Consider the following 27,876-nt stretch of genomic DNA (forward strand, 5'->3'; position numbering starts at 1 on the left):
AAACAAGTAACTTCTGCTAAGAATATAACAAATTATAAAAAAAAATTGAAGGTTTAGTTACTCCTTAGCCAGTAATATAAGGGGTGATGCCCCAGGAGCGTATGTTCACTAGCTGCCTGGCTCCTGCAGACGTGGGGGACACAGCAGTATTCAACTTTCAGCTGACGTCTATGGGCCGATTAGCACTCTGCATGATGATATGTTAAGTATGTTGTAAGGTCAGGACCTCTAGGAGAGCACTAATGTACTCCGGCACAACACAGTACCCATAGTACAGGATGAAACATACAGGACCTCTATGAGAGCACTAATGTACCCTCCAATACAAGATATAACACTAAAGCTGTGTTTCCCCAAACTCCAGTCCTCATGGCCCCCCACAGGTCATGTTTTCAGGATCTCTAACTTAGTGTTAGGCTGTGTGCCCACGTAGCGTTTTTCAAGCGTTTATGCTGCGGAATTTCCGCAGCGGAAACGCTTGTGAACCGCTAGGTAATCCGCACCCCATGGTCCCCAAGGGGATTCCGCATGTTCTATGCACATGCTGCGGATTTTTCCGCAGCGTTTATGCTTCGTACAAAAATCCGCAGCATGTCATTTAATTTTGCGGAAGCGCAGCGGAACTCCAGCCATTGACTTGCATTGAGACGCACAGAAACCGCGACTGTACATTTTTACAAGCGGCTTCTATGCGTCTCTATGTGCGGATGGTACCCAGTTCTGGAGGAGAGGAGACTCTCATCCAGATCTGGGTACCATTGTACCTGTAAAAAAAGAATAAAATAACAAATAAAGTTTATATTCACCTGTCCGCCGTCTTCTCTCTGAATGCCAGCAGCGCTGAAGTACCTTCGGTGACGTCACAGTCATGTGACCGCAGGCCCTTCACCGCTCTGTCTCGCGATATGCCGGCAGCCGGGAACCAGACAGGAAGCAGCGCTGCAGCCACGCCGGGGCCTCGGGGGTGAGTATAGCTTTATTTGTTTTAATTTTTACGGTTCACACTGTATAAATCCATGCTGTTTGCATGGATTTATAGTGTGACCTAGTTGTCAAGCACTTTCCAAGTGATGCTATCGCCTGGAAAGTGCTTGTCAATCTGCATGCGGAAACGCATGTGAACCCGCATGTGGATCCGCAAGTATTCTGCTGGAAAAACGCATGCACAATCTGCATGCGTTTTTTTCTGCCAGGGAGATGCAGAAATGCTGCAGAAATTTTCTGCATCGTGGGCACATAGCCTTACACAGGTGATGGAAGTATCATCGAGGCATCAGGAATTCTCTCACCTGTGCAACACTAAGGAGATCCTGAAAACATGACCTGTGGGGTCTGTGAGGACTGGAGTTTGGGAAACACTGCACTAAAGGAACCATACAGGACCTCTGAGAGCACTAATGTTCCACCAGCACAATGCAGGACATATAGTGCTGGAAGAAACATACAGGACCTGAGAACGTTAATGTTCCACGAGCTCACTACATATAGTGCTGTAAGAAACATACAGGACCTGAGAGCATTAATGTACAACCAGCACAACCCAGAACATATAGTGCTGGAGATCACATCTCCACCATAATGATGGGGCGTTATTCTGTAGTTATGAAATAGGACGGGGTCTCCGCAGATGACGAGGACAGGACTCCCCCATAGGGACTACATGGCGTCCTGGAGAGCGAGGAGCGCGCAGCCTCAGCCCACCCGACACCCTGCTCCCTTGCAGCGCCAGCCAGATCCCATACCACAGTCCACGAGGAACTTCTCATGCCGGGACTTCAGCTGCTCCATGTCACTCTGCTGCTCCGCTAAGTACCGCTCCAGTTTGCCCTGCACGGCTTTGGGCAGCTTGGCCAGCTCGGCCTTCTCCAGCACTTGCTGAAGAACCGCCGCCATCTTGTCGGACGCAGTCTCTGGGTCACACAAGCAGGATAACAAGGCTTACAAATGCCGCCTACCCGAGCCCCGGGGGCTGCTGGGAAACTATACTTTTTCGAAAAGCTCGCCAATTGGGCGACAGCGTGACGTAAAATAACAGCGACTTCCGGTGCAGCGCAAAGTAGTCTGGTAAGTGTAGTGCATGGTCCCAAGCAGAGAACTTCCTTGGTCAATGGCGACGTGACGGCCATGTTTCTGTAGACCGGCCTGTATTACAGCGGACGGAAGCTTGTACAGAAGAACAGCCCCGCACCGCGTAGGTCACGTGGCGTGGAGTCTGGAGAGTGATTGGCTGCCGGCCTGCAGAAGTCCTCTCAGCTCAGGGAAGGTATTAGGTAAGGGGTCGTGTGATTCTGAGTGAGGTGTGCGCTGTAATGCTTAGCCCCCGGGTATGTGCTCCACATTACCCCGTTGTGGTCGGTGCTGCTCAGAGCCAGTGAGGGGCATGGAGGGACGCATGTTATCTGCTAGCCCCCTGCCCCAGAGCCGGGGCCACACTCTGCACCATATGGTCATGCCCACCATGCCTGCCTTAGCTGGGGCCATGCTGCACTACTGCACAGTATTGGGGTTTACTGAGCAGTGAAGTGTCATTCCCATCACCCTAAATGGCGCTGTCGGATCCTGAATACAAGCAATTTACTGTTTATTAATGTTTTCAGCCAGTCTTGAGGTATTATTAATACTTTTTTTTTTGTTTACAGCTTGTTGCTTTGGAGACCGACCACTGCTCTTAGCTGAAGATGTGCAGTGCTTACAACCTCTTTTCTGTTGAGCTTGTAAGCTCTGATCTGAAGCTTTCCAGGATCACTGGTGCACGGTTTCCTCCTAATCCCGGCCGGCTAAAGTACAGCACTTACAAGCTGAACAGCAGTGATGATCCGTCTCCTAAGCAATAAACCAAAGAAAAGCGTTAAAGGGATAAGCTCTTAAATTTGCTTTGGTTAGTTAGATTATATGAAAATAAGCAACTTTTCAACTGACTTGCTTTTTGTATCTGCTGCTATTCTGCAATGAGCTCAGCCTCCAGTGCCTGCCCAAGAGTGTGCAGTAGTTTCATTCCTAGAGAGAAATGAACTCCCAACATACCAGCCACCTCTCTCCAGCCCATTGACTTCTATACAGCAGTTAGCTGATCGGCTACCTCCCTCTCACCGCTTGACAAGCTGCTGTTATAAATCTTGCAAAATCACCAGCAGGCAATATTTGGCTTCTCTTAGAGTAGTTCTTAGTTCTATTCTATTACTCTCAACCAAAGGTTGTCTGGCACTGTCCTAAAGTACAATGCAGTCAGTGATAGTCATCTTGATAAGACTACAAGGAGCACCAGTTCATGTTAGTTATACAAGTCTATTCAACAGCAGAAGCCGAGGAGAAGGACTTCTAGCTATTATACGATCAAGTTCAAGATGAAGTCCACAAACACCCAAGCAAACCTTAATCATTATCATGGGAGACTTGAATGCCAAAGTGGGCCATGGCAAACATGCACTAGTTGTTGGAAACTTTGGACTTAGTGAGCGAAATGAAGCTGGAGGAAGTTTCATTGAATTTTGTTCAGCAGATCAACTTTACATCATGAACACCTTCCAAAATCGTAAACAAAGACTATACACATGGACATCACTGAATGGAGCCTATAAAAATCAGATTGACAATGTATGTGTTCGCCAAAGATGGAGGTCGTCGATCATTACCACGAAAACAAGGCCAGGAGCTGACTGTGGAACTGATAATTAACTTTTGACCGCAAAGATTAGAGGCAAGTAGAGCAAACGGGCTAAACAACAAGTAGTTTCCAACTTCAATTTGACCAACATACCTGAACTTTTTTGGAACGGTCTGCCCAACTGATTTATATCACTGGACTCAGACGAAAGAAAGCCTGTGGAATTATGGACACGTATAAAGACTATTATTACTAAAAAGGACAATAAACAAGAGGCAGAAGAGACCTCTGCAGTCATTGTTAACAGAAGAGAACAAAAAGATCATCAAAGAAAGACAAATAGTATAAGCAAACGCTAACAAGCCAGACGCAGACAACATAAGTAAAAGACTAAAGAGAGCCATTCGAGCAGACTAAGAGCTTTTATTACCAAAGAATATGTACAGAGTTAGGCTATGTGCACACGGTGCATTTTTTTTTTTTTTTTTTTATGCGGCAATTGCGCGCTGAATTGGCCTTATACGCATTACAATCCTTATCCCATGATTTCCTATGAGACTTAGGCAGATCTGTGCATATGATCAGGATTTTTCCTGACTGAATTTTAGGTACTGAAAAAGCAGCATGTCCATTCTTTTTGCCCAGAAATAGAGATCATATCTCATTAGACTGCCATTCACTGGTATACACCACCATCATTACATGAAGTATAAAATGGGAAGGGAAAATGTGAATGGAAAATAAAATGTAGTGTTTATTGAAAATTGCTCTTAAAATGAATAAATTTGTGCAAAATGTGCATTAATAAATGCATACACGGTCACCGTCTATTAAATAGTGACCCACGAAACCCAGTCCGTAGTAAGGTGGAAAGAAGTATTAGTGGGAATGCCTAACCCAGTCCCTTATTTATTGGGTTATGGCTGTATATTATACACATAAATTAGCCCAACGAGAATTCATTGCTAGTTTTCTATTAAACAATGGACATAGCTCATGTTTATATGAGCAAGCTATGTTCCACACCTGATATCCAATCCGTATAGTCTGACACTGCCTGTTGTGAAGCTCATATATGAATCATACTCATATATATATATATATATATATATAATATAATCAGTACAGACCAAAAGTTTGGACACACCTTCTCATTTAAAGAATTTTCTGTATTTTCATGACTATGAAAATTGTACATTCACACTGAAGGCATCAAAACGATGAATTAACACATGTGGAATTATATATTTAACAAAAAAATGTGAAACAACCGAAAATATATCTTATATTCTAGGTTCTTCAAAGTGGCCACCTTTTGCTTTGATGACTGCTTTGCACACTCTTGGCATTCTCTTGATGAGCTTCAAGAGGTAGTCACCGGAAATGGTTTTCACTTCACAGGTGTGCCCTGTCAGGTTTAATAAGTGGGATTTCTTGCCTTATAAATGGGGTTGGGACCATCAGTTGTGTTGTGCAGAAGTCTGTTGGATACACAGCTGATAGTCCTACTGAATAGACTGTTAGCTGCTTTTTTCTTGCCATAATACAAATTCTAAGTAAAGAAAAACGAGTGGCCATCATTATTTTAAGAAATGAAGGCCAGTCAGAGCGAAAAATTGGGAAAACTTTGAAAGTGTCCCCAAGTGCAGTTGTAAAAACCATCAAGCGCTACCAAGAAACTGGCTCACATGAGGGCCGCCCCAGGAAAGGAAGACCAAGAGTCACCTCTGCTTCTGAGGATAAGTTTATCCGAGTCACCAGCCTCAGTAATCGCAGGTTAATGCCACATAGAGTTCTAGCAGCAGACACATCTCTTCAACAACTGTTAAGAGGAGACTTTGTGCAGCAGGCCTTCATGGTAAAATAACTGCTAGGAAACCACTGCTAAGGACAGGCAACAAGCAGAAGAGACTTGTTTGGGCTAAAGAACACAAGGAATGGACATTAGACCAGTGGAAATCTGTGCTTTGGTCTGATGAGTCCAAATTTGAGATCTTTGGTTCCAACCACAGTGTCTTTGTGCGACGCAGAAAAGGTGAACAGATGAACTCTACATGCCTGGTTCCCACCGTGAAGCATGGAGGAGGAGGTGTGATGGTGTGGGGGTGCTTTGCTGGTGACACTGTTTGGGATTTATTCAAAATTGAAGGCATACTGAACCAGCATGGTTACCAACATCATCTTGCAGCGGCATGCTATTCCATCCAGTTTGCGTTTAGTTGGACCATCATTTATTTTTCAAGAGGACAATGACCTCAAACACACCTCCAGGCTGTGTAAGGGCTATTTTACCAAGAACGAGAGTGATGGGGGGCTACGCCAGATGACCTGGCCTCCACAGTCACCAGACCTGAACCCAATCGAGATGGTTTGGGGTGAGCTGGACTGCAGAGTAAAGGCAAAAGGACCAACAAGTGCTAAGCATCTCTGGGAACTCCTTCAAGATTGTTGGAAGACCATTTCCGGTGACTACCTCTTGTAGCTCATCAAGAGAATGCCAAGAGTGTGCAAAGCAGTCATCAAAGCAACAGGTGGCTACTTTGAAGAACCTAGAAAATAAGACATATTTTCAGTTGTTTCACACTTTTTTGTTAAGTATATAATTCCACATGTGTTAATTCATAGTTTTGATGCCTTCAGTGTGAATGTACAATTTACAAAGTCATTAAGATACAGAAAAATCTTTAAATGAGGTGTGTCCAAACTTTTGGTCTGTACTGTGTATGTATGTATGTGTGTATATATATATATATATATATATAAGAGAGAGAGAGATATATATATTAGAGATATATATTAGAGATATACATTTTATATCTCTATATATAAATATATACATACATATCTCGAGAGAGTGATATGTGTGTGTATATGTATGTGTGCATCTCTCTCTCTCTCATATATATACTTATATTTATTTATTTTCTCTAAAATAGACCAGGGGTGCTTAAACTTTTACATTGCCACTGTACATATACCGTATTTTGCAGACTATAAGACCAGGCCTGTGGAGTTGGAGTCTGTGTCCATTTTGGTGAGGTCAGTATAAAATGGACTGACTCCGTCTCCTGAAATATATAATAAATTGGCTACAGTAGTCCAATGCAGTATGTGCTGTAAAAGTTTTCATGAGAATTTGGGAAAGTTCTGAAATGTTCTATTCCTGATCTAAGTATCTCTGCTTTTAGTTGAGAAGAATCTGTGCTGCACTTTATGTACATGCTCAGTAGTGAGGCAGGGCTGTGGAGTCAAGGAAATTGAGGAGTTGGAGGATTGGCTTACTGACTCCACAGCCCTGAATAAGACTGGACCACAAGACGCGCTCCAAATTTTGAGGAGCAAAGTAAGAAAAAAAATTATTAATAAAATGGGGGTCCGTCTTATAGTTAGAATTTAAGGCAACTTACTGGGGGGGGGGCGCAATTGAGTCACAGGAGGCAGTGTGGTTCTGCAGGAAACTTGTGGCAATAGGAATGGTGCAATGCTGCGTGCTCCAGACTTGGAGAGAGGATGTCCTGGCGGCAGCGCTGTGGAGTCGGTATAAAATGGACCGATACCTAAAATATATAATAAAATGGGTTCAATGGTCCAATGCAGTATGTGCTGTAAATTTTTTTCAGAACAAAATGGGAAAGTTATGAAATATCCTGTAAATGTCTGTTGTATTCCTGATCTAAGGATCTAGGCTTTTAGTGGAGATGAATCTGTGTTGCACTTTATGTACATGCTCAGTAGTGAGGCATTGCTGTGGAGTCAGGAGTCGGTGAAACTGAGGAGTCTGATTCAGAGGTTTGGCTTATTGACTCCACAGCCCTGCCCAGCGGTGGTACATCTGCACATGCTCCTCCTCCATCTGCCATTTTCCTGAAGCCCACTGTCGCAAAATCAATGGGCAGAGCATGGACTCTGCTCCTGCCTCACATCCACTATCTTGTTGAAGCCCACAGCCCGCTGACTCGCACCGCCGAGCCCACCCCACCTCCCAGCCCAGGGTCCGCAGCATTGCCTCACTCCTGCCACCGACAGCTTCCTGTAGCAGAGACTCTGCCTCCTGTGAGCCCCACTCCACCACCGCTGCCCCCCTTCCCCTGGTAAGCTAAATTCCAACTATAATACTCACTCCAATTCTCATCCAAAATTTTGGGGAAAAGTGCATCTTATAGTTTGAAATATATTGTATACACATATTACATCCATATAGTGTGTGTGTGTGTATATATATATATATATATATATATATATATATATTACACCACCATATATTGTATACACATATTACTACCATATAATGTGTATATATAAATGCCACCACCACTTTTAGTCATCAAATAAATGTACAAGGATTTCCAGTAATGCTAATATAGAAAGCCACCCTGAAGGTCTATTTTGTCGGGAAACAATTCTTTGTGGTAGAAATGCCGAGCACTGTGATGCCGTGCTTTGTAATGACATGACATAACATTTGTATTTCTCTATCGCTTAATTGGGTGACACAGGAGACTGGGTGTATGCTGCTGCCACTAGGACTCTGTCAATATGCAAAAAGGTTAGCTCCTCCTCAGCAGTGTACACCCACCAACTGGCAGAAAGCTAATCATTTTTTAGCTTAATGTCAATAGGAGGCAGACTCTGGTCAGCTTCCAGACCCATTTCTTCCTTTTAGGGCCTTGTTGTTTGTAATTAATCTTTTCCCTTTGCCTTTCAAACTCACCTTGTGACTACGGGCAACAGGGTGTAACAGCTCACCCACATTTCCCACCTAAAGACCAAGAGAATAGTGTGGTCCTCCACATCGTGCTCTTGTGTGTACGCGGCAGGAACATACCTCCCTAACACATCAAGAGTGTCTCAGGGTGGCCAGAGGATGTTCCTTGCGATTTATCTCCAGCCCAGACTTCCACCTTAGCGAGATGGTACCAGGGCGAAGACTGACCAATCCCAGTGACGCCTTGAGGGCCACTGAAGTCAGTCTTCTTTCTGCGAAGAGGGTATTGGGACCACTACAGGACAGGCATTCTCCCTCCTTCCCCAGACTACTATCCCTTTTCTCCCTACAACTCCTTCCCAGACTACTACGCCTCCTAACTACGAATATGTTCAGGTTGGTGGGCTTGGTGGCTCATTCTAGGACTCACGAGATCCTCCAGGTCCCTGGCTCATTTCGGGCCCATCAACAATCCTTGGTCTACGCGCACAGACCCACGCACTTCGCTGGTCGTTAATTTTAATCTAGACCCCCGACTTCCCCGATATCTATTTTTTCTGGACACAGCCCCTTCTCCTGGAGCCTTCGCGTGGGCTTTGCTCTGTTCTGCGGCTCTGCCCGGCAGCCAGTCCGCTATCTACATTTCTGCTACTTTTGTCAATTTTCATCCTCTGGGATGTCCAGGACTGTTTCACTGCACAACAGGAGAAGAGGAGACCCTCCTTCAAGCCGGCTCCTTCCTGGCAAGCACTAAGTCATCAAAGCAAGTCCTCCAGAGCCAGGTCAAACAGATTTTCTTCTGTATGACTGGTAGTTCTCACCTGGGGACACCCTTCTATTTAGGGATGCGCTGTCGCCCACACCTTGATCAGAGAGGTCGTTTCCACCAATTACAAAATAAAGTTTTCATCTGTTCTCCGCTACAGTTTTTTCAAATTCCAGCCCCCAAGGGATCCCTCGCTGGTTTCCAGGTTCTTTCAAGCAATCACCTCCCTACTTCAATCCGGCGTCATATTTTCCGTTCCTCAGGAGCATTAATCAGGTTTCTACTCAAATATCTTTTTGATCCCAAAAAAGGGTGGTTCTGCCCCTTATTCGACCTCAAGCTCCTGAACAAGTGAGTGCAACTTCGCCACTTGCGGACGGAGTTCCTCTGATCAGAGATTGCCTCTATGGAACCGGCAGAGTTCCTCTATTCTGTGGACATTCAAGATGCTTACTTTCATATCCCGATCTGCGAATCTCATCAGAGGTTCCTTCGCTTTGCTGTCCAGGATTCTCACTTTCAATTCATGATGCTTCCCTTCGAGGTAGCCTCTGTCCCCAGGTTCTTCACGACTGTCATGGCGCCTGTCGTGGCTTTCCTTCACCCCAGGGAAATCCTGGTCATCTCCTACCTGGACGACCTTCAGATCAAAGACTCGTCCTTCCGGGAGTGCTGCGAAATTCTCCATTTGACTTCCCTTGGCTGGCTCATCAACAGGGCGAAGTTGTCTCTGATCCTGGCCCAGCGCTTAGTTTTCCCAGGCGTGCTTTTCGATACCGCACAAGCCATAGTCTTTCTTCCCAAAGAAAAGGTCTCCTCTCTCCTTCTCAGGAATCGTTCTCTCAGATGACGATCTCCCCGTCCACTTTGGACCTGCATCAGCGTATTGGGCCACATGGTAGCTGCGTTAGAGGCGGTTCCCTTCGCACAGTTTCACACTCGTCCTCTGCAGATCACACTCCTAACTCACTGGGACCAGAAGACCTTCTCTCTGGACAGCCCCAGCCTTCTCACTCTACATGTAAGACAGTCGCTATTATGGTGGCTTCTATCTCCTCTCGTTCTCCCATTTACACTGGCAGATTGTGACGACGGACGCCAGCCTGCTCCTCCAGGGAGCAGTATTTCACTGGTTCATGGTCCAGGGCCGCTGGAAATCTCAGGAATCCTCCCTCCCATCAGCATCGTGGAACTCACGGCCATCTACATCACCCTTAGGCACTGGCAGGATCTCTTAATGAGTCACCCCGTGCGCATCCAGTCCGAAAATGCCTCAGCCATCGCATACATAAATCACCTGTGCGAAACTCAAAACAGAGCCGTCGTGTCGGAGGTCCACTGGATTCTGGCTTTGGCCTTAAAAAAAAAAAGTGCCCGCTATATCAGCAGTCCACATTCCTGGAGTAGACAGCTGGGCAGCCGGCTTTCTAAGTTGCCGGAGTCTATCCTCAGGCAAGTAGCTCCTGAAACCATCAGTTGTCAGGCAAATCTGTCTAAGGTGGGGCACACCCGATGTCGACCTGGAGGCATCCAAGATGAACAACAAAGGTTCCTTGTTTTGTAACCAGATCTCTTAACCACCTTGCGATTGCAGTTCCTCCTGCCATATCTCTTTCCACCTCTGTCTCTGGTTTCCAGACTCCTCAAGAAGATCAAGGCGGAGAGAGTACTGGTCATTTTTGTGGCTCCTGACTGGCCCAGAAGAGCTTGGTACGCAGAAGTGGTCAGTCTCATCACAGACGTCCCGTGGAGACTCCCAGATCGTCCAGACCTCCTTTCCCAGGGTCCCACCTTCCACCAGAATTCTCAGTCTTTGAATTTAATGCCATTGCTGTTGAAGCTGCAGTTCTTAAACACACAAATTTCTCCGACCAGGTCATCCAAACCTTGATCAGAGTGAGATTTTTCCTGCCTCATCTACCACCGCACTTGGAAGGTCTTTTTTCTCTGGTGCGATGCCGAGCACGCAGCTCCCATATTCTTTTCTCTTCTGTCCCTGAGGAACCTATCTTCCCGCCATCAGGTAAGGATCTTCTTACAGGGAGTTGCTCATTCTGCTACTCCTGTGGACCCCTGGGACCTCAATCTGGTCCTAAATGCTCTTCAGGGTTCCCCCTTTGAGCTCGTATGGGAAATTTCTTTCCACGTGCTTCCTTGGAAGGTTGACTTCCTGGTGGCCATCACCTCCATCAGGTGCACCTTTCGGATCTGGCTGCTCTTTCGTGCTGCTCGCCCTTTTTTGTCCATCACCAGGACAAGGTGTAGCATCGGCGTCTCTGCCCCTTGCTAGGCAGAGACGCCGTCCCTCTCACCTCCCTGCTCCTGGCGCGGCTTCCTCCAGCGCTTCTCTCCCCGCTGCTTCCGGCACGCGCTCCTTCCCCGGCAGTGTGCTTAGGGCGCACGCGCTCCCCCTCTCTTAAAGGGACCGCGCGCACCGTCCTAAGGAGTCCCCGGCCAATTGCCGGAGGACCTCCCATATATAAGGCACCTCCTCCAAAATGGAGGTGCCCGAGCAAAGTTGTTTGCAATGTGTCTGATCTGTGCTTCAGCCCTCAGGTCCCGCTGCTAGCCTGACTTCTCGTCCTGCCTGCCAGCCTGTTATCTGCCCGTTACCTGCCGAGCCTGCCAGCCTGCTTACCTGGAGCGCTCACCTGTTACCTGCCTGTTACCTGCCTTGGCTATCTGTCTGCTCACCTGGGAGCATCCGCCTGCCCTGTCTGTCAGACCGCTCACCTGGGAGCGTCTACCAGTTACCTGCCTGTTACCTGCCTCGTCTGTCTGCCTGCTCACCTGGAAGCGTCCACCAGTTACCTGCCTGTTACTTGCTGTGTCCGTCAGCCCGCTCACCTGGGAGCGCCCACCAGTTACCGGCCTGTTACCCGCCTCGTCTGTCTGCCCGCTCACCTGGGAGCACCTGCCTGTTTCCTGCCAGCCTACCTGGAGACCCTGCCGTCACTTGCTGTGACCACCTTCCTGGTAAACCTAAAGACTGCTACTTGCCCTGCTTTCTCGAACTGTGACCACCTGTCAGCTACCAGAGACTTCCGCCTGCTTGCCGTGTCCATCCGCCATACCGGTCAGTCCCAGCCATCTGACCCGTGGGAGCCACCTGCTCTCTTACAAGGTCGTCCCCAGAGTAGCACCTGGTCCCTCAGCCCTGATCCTCCCTGGTCACGGTGTCGTTTGCTGCCATACGACCAGGGTCGGTTCGGGTGGATACTTAGTCACGCCCCTCTGGGTCCCTCCTTGCACCTCGGCACAGAGGTTCCACCACCCGGACCCGTAACACAATGTGGTGCTATGTCCAGTGCCTTCCTTTCTCCCAAAGGTGGTTTCCCCTTTCCACCTTAATGAGAACATTAGTCCTTCCTTTTGTCCATTTCCAACTTATCCTAGGCAACAATCCCTCCACAGGGTTTAGACCTTTTCAGTGCTCTGCGTCTCTAGCTCTCCAGAACAGCATCTTCCAGACGTTCCGACTCTTTATTCGTGATTCCAGAGGGTCACCGCAGAGGTATTCCGGCCTCCAAGGCCACAATGGCCTGTTGGATCCGCTCTGCCATCCTGGAAGCGCATCTGTCATGGGTGTGTCAGAAGTGACAGACAGTCACCCTGCAGTTGGTTGCAGGAGATCTCTTCTTTTGGCATTACAGACAACTTCTTAGAAGCTGTATCTCTAGGACCCAGCAACTAACTTCCTCTGGCTAATTAACACCCTGGTCTGGGTGTATAAATACTTGCTGTGTGCAAGAGGGAGATGCTGGCGATATTAATTACTCCTTATGAAGGCTTGAGTAAGAGCAGTACTTCTTCTTCCTCTCTGGTGCTAGGGGGCGTGTGCGCATTTGTCTGGAGTCGACTAAAGCTAAGCGATTTTCCCTTGTTTGTCCCCCCTTGTTGTCTTTAGTGTTCAGTGGGGATCGACTAGCGCTCATCCGTTCCCTTCCCTATCCTGAGCCTATCGTCAGGAAAAGACAGGTCGAGGTATGCGTGCGGCGATTGGTGAAGAACCAATGTAGGGACTTTAGTGGAGACAGGGTGACACTAGATCAGCCTAAGAAGTCTCCACTCCCCCCTTTCCCTAGAGTCTGGGCTCCCTTTCCCTCTTCCCTTTGTGTTGCACTTAGTCTTTCCCACACCTTGCGTGACAGCATCACACACAGGATAGACTGCCCCCGCCCAGGGTTAAAGCTCCCTCCACCCATACAGTTGGGACCTTTTAGGCCTTTCGCCATCAGGCCTCTGTGTCGCAGCTCTGCAAGGCTGCTATATGGTCTTCAGTACCTTCGCAAAGTTTTACCGAGCGCATACCTATGCCTCGGCTAATGCAAGCTTAAGTAGGAAGTTTCTGCTAGCGGCAGTCACCCGGGCCTAGTTCTGCTCTGGGCGTACTTCTGTTTCTTTCTGTTTCCCCTACTTGGGACTGCTTTAGGACGTGCCATGGTCTCCTGTGACCCCCCAATGAAGCAATAGAGAAAAGAGGATTTTGGGCACTTATCGTAAAATCTTTCTCGGAGCCTTCATTGGGGGACACCGTTCCCACCCTTGTTATGCCTATATTGCCCTTGTTCAAGTTAATGTTTTCTGTTGCTTCTACTGCTTTCTCACTAAATGATTAGCTTTTTGCCAGTTGGTGGGTGTACACTGCTGAGAAGGAGCTAATTTTTTTGACCAGTGTAGCCTCTTGTGTCCTCCAATGAAAGCCCCAAGAAAGAGATTTTACGGTAAGTACCCAAAATACTTTTTGCTGCTTGACTTTTACCATTCGGTTTTGTCCATCGTACAGATCTGTAAGACAAGACTCGATGAAATCTTCTCATCATGGGGAGAAGTTACTATGTGGATGAAACAGTGGAAAAGTACTTCACAAAGATTATTCCAGAAGTAAAGTCTTATGTGACGGGACTCCTTGTGGGACATGTAAGTACAAACATGGATATATGATTTTCTCCACCAGGCTGCATTGAACTGCTGTATGATCACACTGGCCTACAGCCAAATTGGTTCAGTTATAAAAACAGTTGAAGCCAACAAATTTTGGGGTGCTGAAAACAAAAATAATTCTTAAACTTGCTAATTGGCTCTAATTTCCAAGATACAGGGGTGGTTAACAATGACACGTTTTTGATACAACTTCAGGTGAAGATCGTATAATTAGTATGACGTCATCAAAAGTGTGTTTGACTATTGCACCATCTTAGAGTGTCCAATAGAAGACTGCCATCCTAGCCCTGATAATGTAATCCAAATTACAATTGCACCATGTGGCTTTCTAAATTTATTTATTTTATTTAAATCCGCCCTCTATCAGTCACACCTCATTATTTGTTGGCATTATGGCTTATTTCTATCAGAATATATTTAGAAATGTATCAGATGTACATTAACAAAGCATATAATTTTTGCTATATATGAGGTCAAGAGACTTTTATGCCACAAAAGTGAAACCTAACTCCACTCCCATGGTTAGGAAAGCCTACAACCTGTATTATGGCCACAGAAAAGGAGATCAGGACGAGTTGTGCTGCGCACGTATGCTGTAATGGATGGGCTGTAATTCTAGATAAAATTGTAGCAATGTTGGTGCACACATGCCCTCTCACATTTATTATAAGGCTATTCCCACTTCAGGCATTTATAAATCCATAAATGTCTGATACATGTGCGTACCTCCTTGAAGACCCCCCTTTATCATGTAATGAGACGCATCTCACAGTGCTGTAGGTGCCGATCAATGTTTATTTTTTACATTTAAAAATGTAAAGGCGAGGTGGTGTAATGTTAGACAACAGCATTTAAAGATTGGCCAAACTTTTCATCCAACCTGAGCCCCTGTGATACACTTGATGACTATTATAAGTTTATGCTGTCTTTGTATTACACAGGATCAGTAAATGTGTCATTTTTTTACATATATTCCTTAACTTTTATAGCTTTCTTGTTGTTTTTTGTATGTTCTACATTCTCTCCTGTTTGTTTTAGTCTTCCCAGCAAAGGGATTATGTTGTTCTGGCTGTCCAAACCCCCAAAAAAGAAGACCAAGACGAGGTCCTTAAAAAAAGGTCTGGTCCTTCCAAACTAGATGAAGTTGATGAGGAGTGGGTTTCCATTCACGCTAGTCAGGTAAATACATAAGAAATAAAGTAATGTTTCTTGCGCACGGCTGTACTATGGCTCTAAGCGAGATGTGTATGTTCAGTGCCAAGTGCAGGATCGAAACTCTCGGATGTCAGGATAGACTTTCCCAGACCTTAAGTGTATGTTCTCTCTTAATGTTTCATTGACCATGATGTCAACATCTAGTACATTTTTCTGATATCAAAGTGCTGAGTTTACACCAAGCTTTAATATTTTTACTAATAGAAATACAATCTGAAATCTCTATCTTAACCACTCACATAAGGAAAATCATTCCATGCAGATTTCACTGTTGGTCAGATTAAGGTCCTGTATAGCAAGAATGCTAGTCACTTTTCTTGCCAGTTTAGGTCAATTTTACATCCGTATTTGTAAGTCAAAATCAGGAGTGGAACAATCATAGGAAAGGTATAATAGAAACACGTCACCACTCCTGTATTTATCACCTACTCCTGGTTTTGGCTTACAAATACTGATGTAAAATACTGACCAAATACTGATAGTACGAACGTGGCCTAACACTGATGTTTTAAGGCAATGGATTGCTAAAAATCTGCTAAAAATTACCTTAAAACAACCCCAATTCCAAAAAAGTTGAGATGTTGTATAAAATGTAAAGAAAACAAGAATACAATGATTTGAAAATCTCTTATAGTCAAATTTTATTCATAGCTGAACATATAGAACACAGATCACAAGGTGGAAGATATTTTTCTATTTCATTTGAAGAAATTATTTGTAAATTGATGGCAGTAACGCATCTCAAAAGTGTTGGGACCGGTCACTTCTACCATTGTGTAGCATCCCCTCTTCATTTTACTACAGTCTGTAAACACTTGTGAAGTGAGAACAATTGCTGGAGTTTTGCTATAGGAATGTTGTCCCATTCTGGTGTGATGTAGGAGTGTAGCTGCTCCACAGTCCGGGTTTTTGCAGGATTTTTCGTTTCATAATGAAATTAGAAAATACAATGTTGAAGACATGACCTGGGAGGGATATATTAACATTAATGGATAAAAGGGGAGAACCCCACAATCAAATCCTGCTTTATCAGGCCATAAAACATAGCTTTTATTATTGAATGATTAAAATGTGTAAGGGTATGTGCACACGATGCAGAAATGAAGCAGAAAATTTCTGCATCATTTCTGCATCTCCCTGGCAGAAAAAACGCATGCAGATTGTGCATGCGTTTTTCCTGCAGAATACATGCGGATCCACATGCAGATTCACATGCGTTTCCGCATGCAGATTGACAAGCGCTTTCCAGGCGATTTTAGCATCACCTGGAAAGTGCTTGACAACTAGGTCACACTATATAAATCCATGCAAACAGCATGGATTTATATAGTGTGACCCGAGAGAGTGTATATACTTACCTCCGATGGCCCGCGCTGTCCTGCTTTACAAAGTTCCCGGCTGCCGGCAACTTTGAATTGAAAGACCTGCCGACGTCAACGTCACGTGACCCGTCACATGACTCTGACGTCAGCGCAGGTCCTACAACTCACTGCAAGTGCCGGGAACCAGGCGGGAGCGCTGCGCGGGCCGACAGATGGTAAGAATACATTTTTTTTTTTATTTTATTCTTGTTTTTACAGCTTTTTTAATGGTACCTGGGTGTGGATGAGACTCTCCTCTCCTCCACACCCGGATACCATCCGCATATTAGAACGCGCCAATAGCGCAAGTACAGATGCTGTCTTGCGGAATTGGCGCGTTCTAATGCAAGTCAATGGCGGCGAAATCACCGCGTTTCCGCAAAATTAATTGGCATGCTGCGGATTTTTTGACCGCAGCATTTACGCTGCGGAAAAATCCGCATCATGGGCACAGCACATGCGGATTTCCATTGGGGAACATTGCTTCCCTTCTACCATACGTTTTTCATGCGTTTCCGCGGCGTTTACGCAACTGCAAAAACGCCGCGGAAACGCATGAAATACGCATCGTGTGAACTCAGCCTAAGGGGTAAAAATAAATTTATGTCTCTAATTTGCCTCTAATAAAGTGATTATAAGCAACTGCCTAGACTGATGGGTGGGTGATGGCACCCCGGGGTGTCATTCCTATTTGGCAGTATTAGACATATGTTTTAAAGCACAGCCCCCCCCCACCCCCCCAACATTTTTCTACGCAGATGCAACGTCATCAGGGGATCTGACAACAGCATATGTGGCAGCCAGCCAAACATTCGTGTGTGATTTCCATAAAGACATTAACATTTTGATTTATCTGACCACCGAACAGTTTTCTATTTTGCTTAATTCCATTTTAAATGAGCGTTGGTCCAAAGAAGACAGCATCGTTTCTGGATTGTTCTATATATGATGACATATTCAAGATTTTTGAAATGAAGGAATTGTTCCACACATTAGTCTCAGTTGTTCACAGATCGGTGAACCTTTGACCATCTTCCAAGAGATTTTGCCTTTCTAACGTGCTCGTTTTATACACAGTCAAGTGACTTAGCTGGAAATTGACCCTCCAGTTTGTCACTAGTACCACTTACTTTTCAAGCCTTCTGTTATTGCTGTCCTAACTTTTTTGAGATGTGTTGTTGCCATCAATTTCTAAATGGCTTCTTTTTTATTAAATTAAATTGAAAAATCTCATTCACCTTGCTATCTGTGTTCCACGTTCTGTCATGAATAAAATATGGTACAGATTTCCTGATCATTGCATTCTTGTTTTCTTTTTGGAATTAGGGTTCAATTTGTGCTCTGTTTTAACCCATCTAGATCAAAGTAAGTTAGAGCAAAGTAAAAAAAACAAACTCCAATTTGAAGTCATTCTTAAGCTGACGATACACATTACATTAAAGTGAGGTGACCATATAATAAGTACAGAAGCCGCCCAAGTGTTCCCCAGTGTCAGAAGTATAGAAAGACCTAGCATGTTGGATTTCGACATGTTCAATCCATTGCTAAAAACTTTTTGAAAAACTAAAAATCCTTTAGCTGAATGTCAATGGTTAATACAGAATATACCTTTGCTGAATATATTGGACGTGGAGAAAATGAGAGACAGACAGATAATAAGATTACAACTTCTCTGACTTGGTGCCATAAATGGGGTTGTATGTTCTGCCTTCTTAGGTAAACCGGATGCTTCCTGGTGGCCTTTTGGTTATTGGTGTATTCCTTATAACCTCTCCTGAGCTTTCAAAGGACACCCAAAATACTTTGAGAAAGGTAAGCTGGGCAAGGTTAAACCCTACCTGTCTAAATGATAAGACCTATCCGGTCATTATTCCATGAATATCTGTTGTGCAAAATCCCCTTTAACAAATCACAGCTAATTAATTATATGTACTGTAGTTTTTCCCTCCCCTTCTTCCAAGAGCCATAACTTTTCGATTTTTCCGTCACACAGCTGTATGAGGGCTTGCTTTTTGCGGGTCGAGTTACAGTTTCGATTGACACCATTCATTTTGTCATAAAATTTACTTAAAAAAAAATGGAAAAAATTCCAATGAGTGAAATGGCGGAAAAAATGCGATTCTTCCATTGTTTTTTGGATTTTGTTTTTATGGCGTACATTGGATGCTAAAAACAACCTGGTAGCATGAATTCTCTAGGTCAGTACAATTATGGCAATTTCAGACTTGCATAATTTTTTTATTATGTAAATTGTGGGGAAAAAAAATCTGAAGTTTTTGAAAAAAAATAAAAAATTTGGGTAGAAACAAAATTATGATCACTTTTTATTTCATTGTTTTAGGGAGGTGTTATTAGTGAAAAAGCACAATTCTGACATTTTGGTTTCTTTTATCTTTACAGTGTCTATAATACCAGTTAAATAATTTTATATTTTGATAAACCAGACTTCTGTGGACTCGTCAATATCAAATATGTAGTCCTCCATATTCAAGAGCTCAGTAAAACCCCGCCACCACTGATTGGCAACTTTCTGCCTATGCACAGTGTACACAGAAAGCTGTCAATCAGTGGTGGTGGGGTTATACAGAGCTCAGTATTCAGAGGACTGGTAGATCTGCAGCAGAAAACAACAGGGATTTTATCAAAACTGCAGCAAGCAGCCCAGTAGGTGACACATTACTGGAATCAGGGGCTCTTGCCCCTACATCACTCTGCTCTAATATTAGGGTAACACAAACCTATTGACAGATTCCCTTCAAAGAGGTTGTCCAGGGTTAGAAAAACACTGCTGCTTTGTTTGATATAACTCAAACTCTGCCCATGGTACCGCAGCTCAGCTCTGTTCCCGTCAGTCCGGTTGAGTTGCAATTTGAGTCTTGGGTGGCACTTTTTCTGATAGAAATCCGCTATCTTTTTCTACTTGTGCACATCCCGTGTAAATAGTACATGACCTGTAACTTTATCTTACCATCATAGCTGGAAAAGCTTGGTATACAGATCACAATCCATCACCCTTATTTCTCTTTGTAGCTCATCTTTGCTGTGGATAAGACTTGTAGGAAGAACAGATTGTGGAGTCTCAATGAGAACGATGTCACTGACAGAGTAGCGGTACATGTCTGTTCAGCATCAAGAAAGTAGGTTATTGTACGTTCTTAATATTTCTTATGATTTGTCTGGAACCATTTTACTATAGTGAGCACAGTGTCACGGAAGGAAGCTGCTAATAAATGCACTAGACCCCGCCACCACTCCAGCTTGTGAAAAACCAGACACCAGACCATGTCACATCAGCATTTTGATGCCAAGGGGAAAAAGGATTGGACAGGCTGATTTTTACTTTGCACAGTTATATAGCTTACATCTGAAAATAAGTTTCTGGCTGCTGTCTTACCTGGCTGAAACTATAGAAATGACATTCAATAGTTGTGGTGGAATTTGGGGAGTAGTAGTAAAGCAGTTGTCCAGGCCTGGGACAGAAGTCTGCAGTTACTCAACACGACTGCAGGATGGTGACCACTTGCCATGGGCATGGTCTCATGGTTCTCCGGTATTCCCCATATGAGCGGGCGGTAACGTGACCTGATGTATGCAATGTGATTCTATTGAGATAAGCCTGACGTGTCTAGTCAGCACGTGACTGCAAGTAATACATGCAGTCATGTGACCGCCTGCTCGCACCGGGAGTGTTGTACTTTATCCTAAAAGGGTTTTCTGGTACCATAATATTCATGACCTATCCTATATAGTGACCGCAGCTGGGTACTTCACAAATGAACAACTATGCAGTTAACTGAGCTATGCTGTTTTGCTCCGCAACTAAGCAAATTCGGGTGGCATAGAGAAAAGCTGATCAGCGGTGATGCCGGGTGTCCCATCCCCACCGATCTCATATTGATGACCTATCATTAGATAGGCCATCAATATAAAAGTACCCGACAACCTCGTTAACCTTAATCAAATGTGTATACAGTGGTATGTAAAAGTTTGGGCATCCCTAGTCAAAATCACTGTTATTGTGAACAGGTAAGTAAGTTGAAGATGAAATGATCTCTAAAAGGCCGAAAGTTCAAGATGACACATTTCCTTTGTATTTTAGACAAAAATTAGAAAAAGAAAAATGGGTTGATGCAAAAGTTTGGACACCCTTGGAGATTTGATCAGATAACTTTGACCAAGATTTCAGACCTTAAGTAGTCTGTTAGGGTTATGGCTTGTTCACTGTCATTATTAGGAAAGGTCAGGTGATGCAAATTTCCCAGCTTTATAAAAACCCAACCTCCTCTAACCTTTGTGCCAAAAACCAGCAGCCATGGGTTCTTCTAAGTAGCTGCCTATCGCTCTGAAAATGATGGAGGCCCACAAAGCAGGAGGAGGCTATAAGAAGATAGCAAAGCATTTTCAAGTTGCCCTTTCCTCCGTTCAAAATGTAATCAAGTTAACAGGAACAGTGGAGGTCAAGACAAGGTATGGAAGACAAAGCAAAATTTCAGTGAGAGCTGCTCGTATGTTTTGCTTTAGTACTCTGTACATACAGGTGCGTGATCTCCCCTTTTTGAGCTGTTCATCTTGTCTATATAGCTTTCCACGGACAGGAGCAAAACAATCCGGTCTGGGTCCTGCTCTGCTCCCGTCTGTTGAGGCATGCTGGCACATAGAGATGTGAAATACTAGGGTCAGGACCATTCTGATTGGGTACATCATGTCTTGGTGGGATGGCTTTTACCCTTTTTGATCAAAATAGTGTCCACTAAGCATCCTGTTATGTACATGTACTATGACTATATACTTACTGCAGGGTATTAAATAAACACATTTTTTTCTCAATTCCTCCTCCCTAAGGAGCTGCACCTCAACATTGCTCATAAAGCTTTGATGTCATTTGAAACTAAGATTCTGGGCTTTAATCGCCAGCCCTTGTGTTGGCAGTGAAAGCTTTAAACTGATAGCATGTATGTGATAATCCAATTACATTTTATCTTACTTCTTTTATCTTTAAGGAATACTTGCAGAACCTTTGATGTCTCAGATCCAAAGGTAAGGTAACTAGCAAATTATTTATGAAATTCCGCATATTAAATTTGGAAAAACTTTTTTTTTTTGTATTATATCTTTGGAGAGTACAGTACATCCATGACGAGCAGCAGTTTTTAGTTCTATGCTGAATGTATTTAACTGGCTTATCGTTTTTCAAAATATATATTAATTCTGTTAAACTAGTCCTACCTGTATGCCTCATATTAATGGTCTTAGAAGAGGGGAGTGGGGTGGCATTATAATGAAGAGAGGAGGCAGGGATTTCTTCCAGGCACAGTACACCCTGGAGCCTGGAAGAAATCATTAGCATAATGAAATGAAATACGATTTCACAACAAGACCATTAATATGAGGCATACAGGTAGGACTGGTTTAACATTTCTATCACCTGTATGCCCATATTAATAGGTTATATACATCCCAGGGGGTGACAGATTCCCTTTAACCCCTTTCTGACTTTGTGCATAATAATATGTCCCTGTGTCCAGGGCCTTATGGACCAAGTACGTGTTATTACGACACGGCGATTGCGCCCTCACATAGGCTGTGCTGGCTCAATCGCCGCCGGGTGTCGGCTAATTCTGACAACTAACACCCGGCACTCAGTGCCAGGAGCGGTGCCCACTTTAACCCCCTAAATCATTGAGCGAGCGGAGGGACAAAAGCCGCTCTGCTCTTGGATCGGAGACCCTGCGCCATCAGCGCCAACAACGTCATCTTGTCCCCCAAAAATCAAGCCGCCATACAGCTCCATCAGCCGAAAAGTAAAAAAGTTATAGCTCTCAGAATAAAGCAATGCAAAAATAATGGCTACGAGAAAGAGATTTTACGGTGAGTACACAAAAATCTCCTTTTTTTCTATAAAAGTTTTTGTGTAAAAGCGCCAAATCTGAAAAAACAATATAAATGTGGTATCACTGTAAACGTATTGACCAGAAGAATAAAGCTGTGTTACCAATCTTTTGCGCAGAGCGGCATAAAAGGAAAAAAAAATCCTGAATTGTTGGTTTTTGTTTATTTTACCTCCCAAAAATCGGAATAGAAAGCGATCAAAAAATGGCACGTGCCTGAAAATAGTACCAATAAAAACGTAAACTTGTTCCACAAAAAACAAGCCATCACATGACTGTCGGCCGAAATATGGAAAAATTATAGCTTTCAAAGTATGGCGAAGCAAAAACTAGTCTTTGCAAAAAAAAATGATGTTTAGTTTGTAACAGCTGCCAATCATAAAAACCCGCTATAAATCTGGTATCGCTGTAATCGCACGGACCCGAAGAATAAAGTTGTCTAGTCACTTATACCGCATGAGGAACGGCGTAAAAAATAAATAAAAACAATTCTTCACCTGCTGCTGGTTTGTTCATTCTGCCTTCCAAAGATCGCAGTGTGGCTCGGCTCACATTTATCCTGCACTCTGCGCTGAGCGCTTAAACCAAGGTTTCCGTGTAAATCTCTGAAATACGTGATTCAAATAGAACCCCCAGCGGAACATTTCCTGTAATGAGGCAGATGGAGGCACCATGGATGCCGTCTGGCCTGTGATCCCACGGTGTCCGTCTTTTTATTAGGCGTGCATAAAAGTGCTGTCGGCCACAGTTTTGTGGACCTCTGAAAAAAAGGACAACACTGAACAGGGGCCAGACGGAGTCCAGAGTAAGGCCGGTTTCACGCTTCCTGATATTTCCAGTACCGGAAAAACCAGTACCAGAAATGTCCATGTGCCGCCCGTGTGCTGCATCAGGAGAACACATTTCGGCGCCTGGGAATCCCAAGCGCTGGTTGCTGATCGCTGCCCTCATCATTGCCCCCTGCCAGCGCTGTGATCAGCGCGAGCAAGGGACAATGTTGAGAGTAGTATTCTTCTTCCGCTGTATCCCGGTGTAAAAATATGAATAAAATAAAAAAATCCTTATACTCACCTGTCCGAAGATGTCCCCCGCTCTTACCCATCTGACCGCTCACGCCGAGGAGCGGGCCCCTGAGCTGCACTCAGCGAGCAGTGTCCTGTCACTCACTGAGCTCCGCACAGCTCCGGGGCTCAATGTTATAAACTTCTGTGAAGCAACTGGGGGTTCAAGGTGCTCACCACATATCTACTGTTTCCGCTGTTTAGACACATCAGGGGCACCCCAAACGTGACATGGCGTGCGCTAATTATTCAAGCAAATTTTTCATTCAAAAAGTCAAATTGCACTCCTTCCCTTCCGAGCCCTGCCGTGTGCCCAAACAGTGGTTTACTTCCACATATGGGGTATCGTCTTACTCAGGAGAAATTGCACAACAAATGGTATAGTGCAATTTCTCCTGTTACCCTGATGAAAATGCAAATTTTGGGGCTGAAAAACATTTTTGTGAGAAAAATGTGAAAATGTTATTTTAATGCTCAATGTTATAAACTTCTGTAAAACACCTGGAGATTCAAGGTGCTCACCACACATCTAGATAAGTTCCCTGAGGGGTCTAGTTTCCAAAATGGGGTCAATTGTGGTGGGTTTCCACTGTTTAGGCACATCAGGGGCTCCCCAAATGCAACATGGCGTGCGCTAATTATTCAAGCAAATTTTACATTCAAAAAGTCAAATGGCGCTCCTTCTCTTCCGAGCCCTGCCATGCACCCAAACAGTGGTTTTCCCCCACATATGGGGCATCTGTGTGCTCAGGAGAAATTGGACAACTAATTTTGGTGTCCATTTTTTCCTGTTACCCTTGTCTAAATAAAAAAATTGGGTCTAAAGTAACATTTTTGTGAAAAAAGTTAAATGTTCATTGTTTTCTTCCGCATTCCAAAAATTCCTGTGAAGCACCTGAATGGTTGAATGTGGTTTTGAGCACCTTGAGGGGTGCAGTTCTTAGAATGGTGTCACTTTTGGGTATTTTCTGTCATATAAACCCCTCAAAGTCACTTTAAATGTGTGTCCCAAAAAAATGGGTCTGTAAATTTTGTTGGAAAAATTAGAAATCACTGGGCAACTTTTAACCCTTATAACTTCCCAACACACACACAAAAAAAAAATGTGGTTCCAAAATTGTGCTGATGTAAAGTAGATGTGTGGGAAATGTTATTTATTAAGTATTTTGTGTGACATATCTCTCTGATTTAAGGGCATAAAAATTCAAAGTTTGAAAATTGCAAAATTTTCTACATTTTTGCCAAATTTCCAATTTTTTCACAAATATCAAGTTATATAAAATACATTTTACCACTATCTTGAAGTACAATATGTCACGAAAAAACAATCTCAGAATCAGTGGGATCTGTTGAAGCGTTCCAGAGTAATTACCTCATAAAGTGACACTGGTCAGAATTGTAAAAATTAGCCTGGTCATTAGCGCACGAACAACCTTCGGGGGGTTTGTCATAGAAAATATTAAGACTTTCTCCCTCTGGAATCCCTCTCACTCTTCCTCCTCCCCTTTCTACCCTCTGTCCAAGTAGAAGAACTCACAATCTAAGGAGCTGTTGCTATACAAAAAATAGTACAGGCCAGAGTTGGCAAACTCATTACCATACGAATGTTGCCCTTAGTAGAACAGGCCTGTTTTACTGATTTACAACACTCCGTACAATAGCAGGGTCATCCTCATTTGCAAACTCCTTTTGATCACCGGTCTCGTGGGCACCAACACAAAATATGAAATAGATAGATAATTAGCGTTCACTCGGTCAATATAGGGAGGTGCAGATGGACTGGGCCTGTGGTGCCCAGACAATGCAGAAATTAATTCATTGCACACTCAAAAAAAATTTTCATTGCAGTGTACATTTATTTACAGGCAAAAACGAAAACAGACCATAGAGGTGAAGGCGACAGTAGACGTTTCAGCCACTATATAGGCCTTATTCATTAGGTCGCTATTGTGTTTAGATATGAGCATATGCCAGGGATTATATGCCAAGGTGGGGAGGAAACCCAGTAGGAAAGCTTAAATATGGTTCTGTTGCCTGTCAGCCTGAGAGGACCTGCGATTGAAGGGAGATGGTGCTCCAGCGCCTGAGACAGGGCAAAGTTCCATGTGCCAGTGTGAAGGATTGAGGAGTGGCGTTCCCACGCCTTGCTGTTACCAGGTGGAAATATGGAATATCGGAAGTTCTATAATTCCGATAATGATGGGACCCACATTTTTAGCAGAGGGTCTAGCTAAGGAACCATATGTACATTTTTCCTGATCTGTGAGCCCTTCTGGGGAGCTATAATGCAAAAGTACAAAAATAACAGACAGCAGCCATGTCATGTATGGTCTCTACAGAAAGGTAAATTCGCAATAAAAAATATGGCGCCACTGGCTAACTTCTGCGATCAGCCAGCGAGAAGTTATCGCAGAAGTTAGAGATTTTAATAAAAACATGAAGATGGATCTATACTCATGCCGGGAGGTATATATTCTATAAGCAGAGGTTCCGTTGGATAATGGTCCATTGGAGCACCTCCCCTCCAGCTAAACTGAATCGTCTCTATCTGTCTAGTAAGTTTCTTTTGTTAATCCCTTTTTATTTTGTGTAACTGTATATTCTTTATTGTATTGTTCCCCTTTGTAAAATCTTTGTGTATTTTTCATAAACACTGCCTCCCTTTTGGATTAAATCTAAAATGTAATAGTCCTGTTTCTTGTGCTCTGTAATCGTTCCTCCCCTGAAGCCATACGCTACCAGAAAGCAGGCGCCCGATCAGGCCTGTATTATATTTTAAAACTGATCGGTGGTAGCAGCGAATAATCTTAATTGGGCTATCGTGAAGCTGGCAGTGATCGTACAGGGGCGTATACACCTAGTCCATGCATTGGAATTCAGAGCTGTGTGCGCCATACGCTCACTGCTCGCTTGCCGATAGCTACGTAGTGAGTAATGGGGATCGTGTGCGCGAATCCCTGACAAATTAACGGCAGCGGTGGGATATTGTATGATCCTGCCGGTGTCATCCTGACAGGGTTAATCTCTCTCTGTCCTCTGTGCATCCAGATTCACATATTAGAATGAGCAGTCCTTTTCTTATCTGTTAAAACTACATTTTCCAACTGTGCTTGCTTTTACTCAGTGCTGCAGACCTTTCGCTCCCTCTCCTGTGTACACCTGACTAGCTCCACCTCTCCGAGATGTCATCAAGCTCATCTTAGTGTCACCTTATGCCTCTGTGCACTCTCTGCTGTCATACAGTACTTTGACCAATTTTATTTTCTGCCATCTACATCAGTATATCCGTTGTGTGCCTTTACATCATTAGCTGATTATAGCAGTGCTGTAAGACCGCATTGTGATTATGGGAATACCTCTTTAATGATGAACTTCTCTGGTATTGATCCTTCTGAACAACATGCAGACAGAAAATGCTTGTGTATGTAAGAGCTGCATTAAACTGCTCTGTGTGATGCCAGCCTTAGGTCTCCTTGGGTTGATTTCATGGGCCACAGCCGGTTTCAGTCCCGCTTGTGTATGGAGCTCAAAGCTCTGTCTGATTCCTGATGTTTGACCATGACCGTAAACATTGTATTGTCCCTATCACAAATGACTGTATGGAGGAGAGGAGAACTGGGAAAATATCAGTCTGATAAAGGATTGCTAACACAGGAAATAATTACTCTGTATTTCGTCTTATTCTTGTTTGATTTCAGAGCACAGCAAAACCTGCTGATTGGAAATGCCAAAATGCCCCTTCATCTTGGCTTACAATAGACTGTAATGTTCGTGTAGACCTGACCATACCATTGTCTTCATCTGCAACTTATCAAGAAAAACAGAGATGTACAAGAGTGAGTGTTTTATCCTTTTATGCAGACTATTTGGAATAATAACTTAGGTGGTTGTCTGTCTAAAACATGCAATATACTTTTATAGCAAGGATTGGCACAATGGGCAAAAGAACTAGAAAATGCTATCGTATTTTTCAATGGACAAGTGAAAGACACGGACGGTGACCTGATTGAAGAGCAGGTAAGACATTGCAATGAGGAAAGTTCATTTATATGTAGGTATTGTGGTGTTTTCTGTAATCCAGACCAGTCATGTAATTAGCAATTTACTTATGAGTTTGCACAGCCCCATGATTTATTTATTTTACCAAGAGCTTGATTGGTATAAAAAAAACATGAGTAATATTCTTTTCCACGTCCCACTATTTCTAGAGTTCCTTGCTGGTTTCGTTACACCAGCCTCCAATGATGAAAAGAAAATTTGTCACTGCTGTACTAAGTATGACTACAGCCAGCCAACGTCCATAATGAAACCTCATTGTTGGAGGCCAAAAAA

At 43.9% G+C, this 27,876-nt stretch overlaps 2 protein-coding genes across 5 annotated transcripts in view; one reads left to right on the top strand and one right to left on the bottom strand.

Annotated features, from left to right (window-relative positions):
- TPR (translocated promoter region, nuclear basket protein) overlaps positions 1–2,013 on the bottom strand; it is a 145,770-nt gene extending 143,757 nt beyond the window's left edge. The window contains exon 1 of the mRNA XM_073642977.1: positions 1,743–2,013. Within this exon, the coding sequence (XP_073499078.1) occupies positions 1,743–1,893 (151 nt within the window). The 5' untranslated portion in view covers positions 1,894–2,013. The remainder of the gene's footprint in view (positions 1–1,742) is intronic.
- A 99-nt stretch (positions 2,014–2,112) lies between these two features.
- Positions 2,113–27,876, top strand: part of ODR4 (odr-4 GPCR localization factor homolog) — a 92,683-nt gene continuing 66,919 nt past the window's right edge. For 3 of the 4 annotated variants that reach the window (XM_073642982.1, XM_073642980.1, XM_073642983.1), the window contains exons 1-8: positions 2,113–2,270; positions 13,862–13,995; positions 15,058–15,198; positions 18,312–18,407; positions 19,626–19,732; positions 21,596–21,632; positions 27,243–27,380; positions 27,466–27,561. In XM_073642982.1, coding sequence (XP_073499083.1) covers positions 13,897–13,995; positions 15,058–15,198; positions 18,312–18,407; positions 19,626–19,732; positions 21,596–21,632; positions 27,243–27,380; positions 27,466–27,561 — 714 coding nt within the window. In that variant the 5' untranslated portion in view covers positions 2,113–2,270; positions 13,862–13,896. Of the gene's footprint in view, positions 2,271–2,371; positions 2,609–13,861; positions 13,996–15,057; positions 15,199–18,311; positions 18,408–19,625; positions 19,733–21,595; positions 21,633–27,242; positions 27,381–27,465; positions 27,562–27,876 lie in introns of those variants that run through there. The other variant, XM_073642981.1, reaches the window with a different exon arrangement.

This window comes from Phyllobates terribilis, unplaced genomic scaffold (assembly GCF_046119375.1).
Source record: "Phyllobates terribilis strain yellow unplaced genomic scaffold, ASM4611937v1 Scaffold_8__6_contigs__length_399053987, whole genome shotgun sequence".
In the NCBI taxonomy this organism is placed as follows: Eukaryota; Metazoa; Chordata; class Amphibia; order Anura; family Dendrobatidae; genus Phyllobates; species Phyllobates terribilis.